This window comes from Colletotrichum godetiae, assembly GCF_030913485.1.
Source record: "Colletotrichum godetiae strain CBS 193.32 chromosome Unknown BDP55scaffold_8, whole genome shotgun sequence".
NCBI lineage: Eukaryota > Fungi > Ascomycota > Sordariomycetes > Glomerellales > Glomerellaceae > Colletotrichum > Colletotrichum godetiae.
This window is the reverse complement of record NW_026851256.1, coordinates 965,693-972,100: the sequence shown is the minus strand read 5'-3', so window position 1 is coordinate 972,100 and position 6,408 is coordinate 965,693. Positions and strand designations below refer to the sequence as shown.

Here is a 6,408-nt window from a genome sequence, read left to right as displayed (position 1 = left end):
TCCCCAGCTGTGGCCCTGTGGGAGCCGTTATCTTGCTTGGATTGAACTCCCCAATCCTTAGCAAGTTAGCACTCAGCTTGTGCCCACCTCCAAGCTTGGCTTGCCTTACATGGCGTTGCGTTCGTGAGAGTTTACTAGCTCAGGCAAGTCATTGACCTTAGCCAATCCGGGGTTGCACAACATTCGGTCCTGGGAAATGCTCGCTGTTTCTAGTAAAATGAAGCTCGCCCAGAAAGAATTATAATCAATTGTCGCGTGAAGACAGACTTCTACCGAGGTATTGGGAGTTACTCATAACAAACAAGACTCTGAACTCTCATCCAGTGCAATCAATCGATCAAATGAAAGAGACAACGTTGCATAATAGTCGGAAAAGTAGAGCCAAGCGAAACCTGTCTTGGCACTGTGCCGCCATGCCGCACCTCTCCCACGCCGATAGCGTCGCAACGATACTGAAGGCTGTAGCAAAAGAAGATTTGACACTTGCGTCACCCTATCGGTCATATCCGCAATCTGACAGATGATGCGACAAGAAGACAGAATAATATAGTTTTCACCCCCACAGTGTTTAAGTGTATGCCAATTCCGACATGACCTTGATTTGCGAAATCATCACAGCAATTGACCGGGCTCTTCCCCAGTGATGCCCTCCCGCCATGAGGAATCCACTCTATGGGCCTTTCCCGTCGACGGGAAGCATCCAGGTTCTCAGAGTCAGACCAGGCGGTGAATCGAGCGTCCTGAAGGCGGGTTCGGAGGCGGGTTTTTGAGGCGGGTTTCGAGTCATTAACCCCCGAGACTCCTCATATTCGCGCCTTTCCTGCACGTGGAACATGTTCTCATTGAGGTGATGAAGATGATTCGTGCGAGGTCAACAGTGGGACCATGATGTCGAAGGTCATGAATCAGTAGCGATTCCCCGATTGCGCCATGTGCTCATCAACCCACAGATTCCTCGCGTCAATGTCAGTTGATGTGGTCCTTATCAGTCCGAATGATGTCGACGATTGAACTCGGCAATTTCACAAACCAGGTACGAGATATTCATGGAATCACTCCAAAAGCCTTCTGTAAATGTGTGCTCGAGGGTATCACATTGGTGAATAGGGCCCAGGAGTGTGTGACGAACATGAGCGTTCAAAACAGGCAGTTGGCTAGTACATACATGTTCGAACGAATTTTGTCTGGGACGAAGGTGCCTCTCTGTTACTTATTCCTTCACCAGTACAACAACCTTTTGACTACTGAGTTTGTCTATGTCATCAGGCCCAGCTTTAATGAGCTGCCCGCGTAATGATGCCAGCTGTAGGCTTGAAGTTCAGGTACACACAGTTGCGAAGTTATTCAAAACGGATGTCTAAATTCGCACAGCTTTCACACTGGGGAGCATTGTGATTCTATTCAAGGATGAACGGTCATCGTGGTCGAGTGCATTCATGGCAGAATGTTCAGTGAGGGCAACTCAGTGGCATCAGCCTTAAGTTGGCACGACAAATCATGTGCCAGCGGCTGCATTAAAGTGATAAGCGTACGTTGTTCGGGATCGGGATCGCGAAATTCCACAATAGTTGCATCTCTCGACGTATCCACAATACTGATGAGACTTCTCTAGCTGCCAATTCTGTCAGAGGCAACACAACATCGAAGACATAAACAAGTTGGATCAAAAACTAGTCGTTACCACATGTAAATCAGAACTAGGGAGACCTCGCTACATGGATCATGCAGCGTCTCTGTGGCTAATCAAAATGAGGTTATGGCTTGGACAAGTTTGAGTATTCTGAAGACTCAATGCTATTGTCGTCTATTGTTGCTCAATCGCGCTTCAAACGCAATAACTATGCACAAAATCTGGATCCGAAGGAGTTCTCATGTGTTGATAATAGCTAGAAATATTCAAACTTTATGTTGTCAATGGTGAAAACACCCTGAAGTTGAGAAATGCTGCAACCATCGCCAGTGAAACAACATTCAATTCGAGGCATTCATTAGGCCGTTTTCTATGGATTGACTATGTTGGCATAGACTGTTCCAATTCCCGGAAGAAGACCACGACTTCACAGGACAGACTTGCACAACGTCGTCACCTTTAATGGGCCAATGTTCAAAAGCAGATGATGTAGCCAGCTTCATGGCATGAATCATTCCACTACTTGAGAACATTGGTCATGGCCGAGTCACAATTCACTGGGCCGGACACAACCAAAGAAATTATTATGCCTTCATAGATGATGTGAATTTAACGTGTTAAATATAGATGGTCTTCTTACTTAATGTTACTGATACACAAGCAGCAGCAGAGACGAAGATCTCGCTTCAACTTCAACAGCTACTTTTGAAAGTTTCAATTCTATACTATTTTCTGTATCAAGTTCATCGGCTCCTTGGCCTAATAAGAATTCCCTTGAGAAGTGTACCCTATCGACTGAGATACTGGATTCCACGAAAGACCAAGCTCAAAATTTGATTAAGTGTGAGGTAGTAGTAAGAGAAATGTTTGTATTAGTACTTCTGAGGTTGGCGACTCCACTGAGAGTAAAGAGATGCCGGCACGCGTCCTATCAGTGATGGTTCTAGTCTTTCTGAACACCTTTGACGCAAAGACGACGGCAACGAGGCTCACAGAAACGGAGGCCAGCGATCCGACTATCATTCCATAATACCCACGGATTGAGCGTTGCAGACGTGGAATAAACCATCAATACGAAGACAAGCATTTGATTTTCGGTATCATAGAAGAAGATGCATGACTGCCTAGACTATTACAGGCGGGGCGAGTTTCTGCGGTGCTGTCGTTTGGTCCTACCGTCCAAATGCGCACGTACTAGCATAGTAGAGTAAGCAGTACATGTAGTCATCAAGGCATACATGTAAACGTTAGTAAGACAGTTGAGGCCATACGCACGTAATCCACTTGTCGCAACCGCGAAGCGGTGTAGTGAGAGGTTTAGGTCTTGAGAGCTGAGCACTACGTCTGCCACAAGGTTCAATATGTTGACGTTGATGATACGGATCTTTAACATCGCACATCCATAGTCGCGTAATCAGGCAGGATAAGAGTAGAAAGTACATTCAAGAGGCGTCGACTGTCAAATTTTTTATCACACAATATTGCCATGAGGTAAAGTGCGGGCCGATGTCTAGAGTTCTTGAACACCTCATCTCACGCTTCAAGGGTGCGATTGAACAAGGCAAAGTTGAATGAGCTTGATTCTGCGAGAGCTAATATGAATCACTCTCTTTAAGGAAGATGGAATCACTGTCGTGTAACACAAGCGCCCAGGGCGAAAGATAATGGTATGGCTGACAAGGATGCATCTTCCGGATTTGTAGCCGATGAGCATCAGGGTACCCTCGGTACCTTGATATGCGCATCGAATAAAACAACTTGTTGCGGGATACGTGGTCTTACCGCTGCTTTTCCCACGTGTCCTACTAGAAGCCTAACCGGGCCCCTTGAATCTCTCCCTTCTGCGGCCAGCCGAGGCATCGAAACCCCGTCCCTCAGCCCAACACATTTCTTATTCATCACCATGCATTCCGACGTGCATCCGCCCATCAGCAATTGGCCCCTTCCACAGAGTGATGAGAACGCCTATCTTGTCTCGGCGGTAAGCGACGATTTGTCCGTTGGGCGTCATCTTGTGTCGCAGGACAGAAAAACAGACCAACGGTAACCAGATATAGGAAACGAAAACCCCGATGTCACCCCAGTCTCATCGCTTCTTTGGGAAGGTTACAACAGATCTCGCGGAAGTTGATTCATTGGTACTCGGCCCGCAGCGGCCACAGGTGAAATCCTCTCCCATCGGCCTTTAACCTTTGCGAGATGCATGCAGGCTTCCTGGTCCAGACCAATTGGCCAGAACCCGAGTGCGTGTCCTGCCTCCTGTCTTACCTGCATGTCCCATCTATGAATCCTTCCAGGGCTGGTTCAAGTCAGCCTGTGTGCTGCTTACCCTGCTGGCAGTGGCAATATCACTAGGGCTTTGATAAGACGTGCTGACAGCCTGACAGGGAGGCTCAAGTCTTGGTGAGGGTTCGAGATGGAGTTAAAAGCTTGACTTCGGCAGTCGCATCCTCCCCCGCAAAGCCAAGTCGTCTGCCCCAGAAGTTCGTCTGATCTGGTTTCCCCGGTTTTCTGTGCTGGTCTCGAGCTACACAATCGTCAAAATGGAATCCGACAGCGCCCCAACGTCAGAAAAACACGCTCAAACCGAATCGATCGAAGTCGGCGAGTCGCAGCCATTCGACCACCATGCGACTAAGAAGCTCTTGAGGAAGCTAGATTGGCACATCATTCCCTTTATGAGTCTGATCTACCTGTGAGTCGTCGCACAGACATTTCTTCGATACCACCGCAGCATCTAGCCATGCGACACTAATACTGACCTGGGATCAAGACTATGCTTCCTCGACAGGACGAACATTGGAAATGCTAGATTGGACCACTTGGAACAGGACCTCAAGCTGAAGGGTATTCAGTACAATGACTGTCTTGCCATTCTTTTTCCGTTCTACATCGCAGCCGAGATCCCGAGTAACATGATGATGAAGCGCCTTCGGCCATCGATCTGGCTGACATTCATCATGGTTTGCTGGTCTGCATCTATGATTGGACAGGGATTTGTGAAGGACTACTCAGGGCTCATGGCGACCCGAGTCTTTCTTGGAATCTTTGAGGGTGGCTTGTTTCCCGGCGTCAACTACTACATCACGCAATGGTGAGGCTCTCTCCTCTGATTCTCTGGTCAGCACGCCCTTTGAACGGACGAAGCTCTTACAAAAGCTTAAACAGGTACTGCAGAAACGAATGCGGCTTCAGAATGGCCCTTTTCTTCTCCGCAGCCACTCTCGCCGGGGCGTTTGGTGGTATTCTTGCGCGAGGAATTGCCGAGATGCACGGGGTTGGCGGTCTCTCGGCCTGGGCATGGATTTTCATCCTCGAAGGTATCCTGAGTATCTTGGTGTCTTTCACCGCATACTGGGCCATATACGACTATCCTGCCACGTAAGACCAAAGCTCAAGAAAACCTTGGCTGAATGTGGAGCATTATGAGCTGACCATTGTCACTTACAGTGCGCAATTCCTCTCTGAGAAGGAGCGATCTGAAGTTCAGCGCCGTCTGCAAGTGGACTCAGGCCACTTATCCAACGAGTTCAACATCAAATACGTTTGGCAGGCTATCAAGGATTGGAAGATTTACATTCACATGCTCATCTGCATGGCGGGCTTCTGTCCCATTTACTCGATTGCCTTGTTCTTGCCCACTATTATCAAGAACATGGGGTACACCTCCAACAACGCTCAATTGATGTCGGTACCGCCCTACTGCTTCGCTTGCATATTCACCATCGCCGCTAGTTGGTATGCGGATCGCGTAAGACAGCGCGGTATTTTCCTGATGGGCTTCCAGCTGGTGGGAATTCTGGGCTTCGGTCTCTTGGTTGGTACCAGCAAGTCTTCTGCACAATATGCTGGCACCATCTTTGCCGCGATCGGTGAGTTCCTACATCCGTTACCTTGATAGGAGAAATTGCCCTGTGTTGACTTGGACTTAGGCATCTATCCTCAAATTCCACTTGGTCTTGCCTGGAATAGCAGCAACATTGGCGGAAGTCTGAAGCGGGGAACCGGCATAGCGATGCAAGTCATGGGTGGTAACTGCGGTGGCATCATTGCCTCCTACGTCTACCTTAGCCGGGATGGACCCCGCTACACAACCGGTCATAGCATTCTCATTGGCTTTGTGAGGTAAGGGAGAACCATAATGACACTTTGGCCAGTGATTACGTGTGCTAACTTTGACTAGCATGGCCTTCTTCTTGACGCTATTCATGACCACATGGTGCAGAAGGGAGAACGCTCGCAGAGATCTTGTCGCTAGCGAGGCCGGGGTGCAGGAGTTGACTGCTGAGCAAAAGGAACTGGAAGCTGAGCTGGCAGATAGCGTGCCGTGGTTCAGATACACTATATGAAACGTGTGGACCCAGTACAGGTCTTCCTCTGAGAGACCGGACTCGGGGGATGAGGTGGAGGGGTAAATTCCTCAGGTTAGCTTGTTGGATGCCTTGTCTAATGGCAATTTAACCCGAGATCAGATCATCCGGTGATCTTTTCGGACCCTATGTATAAGTCAGGAGCGGTGTTAGGTAGAGAAACTAGGCGCTCGACTCTTGGTGAATAGACCAGGCTCCACTGGAGTTTCGGTCACGATCCGGGCTCTGGTCAGCAGAACCTTGCAGTGACGAACTTAGTTGAATCGCAACCCTAGAGCCGCAAAGATCTCATCGCTGCCGTCGCTATTGTAGCTGACTTACTAACACAGGTCTTCGATAGTGACATCTGACACCTACATTTCTGGTCCGAACAATTGAAAACCGCCACGTCCCATGTTTGTGTGAGAT

At 48.7% G+C, this 6,408-nt stretch overlaps 1 protein-coding gene across 1 annotated transcript; it reads left to right on the top strand.

Annotated features, from left to right (window-relative positions):
- Positions 1–4,173: 4,173 nt before the first annotated feature.
- Positions 4,174–5,979, top strand: BDP55DRAFT_691697 (high-affinity nicotinic acid transporter; the record flags this gene model as incomplete). The annotated part of the gene is made up of 6 exons (XM_060577010.1): positions 4,174–4,325; positions 4,404–4,724; positions 4,799–5,011; positions 5,081–5,502; positions 5,563–5,755; positions 5,814–5,979. 6 exons carry the CDS (start codon positions 4,174–4,176, stop codon positions 5,977–5,979), a joined length of 1,467 nt encoding a protein of 488 aa, XP_060433296.1.
- Between the last annotated feature and the right edge of the window lie 429 nt (positions 5,980–6,408).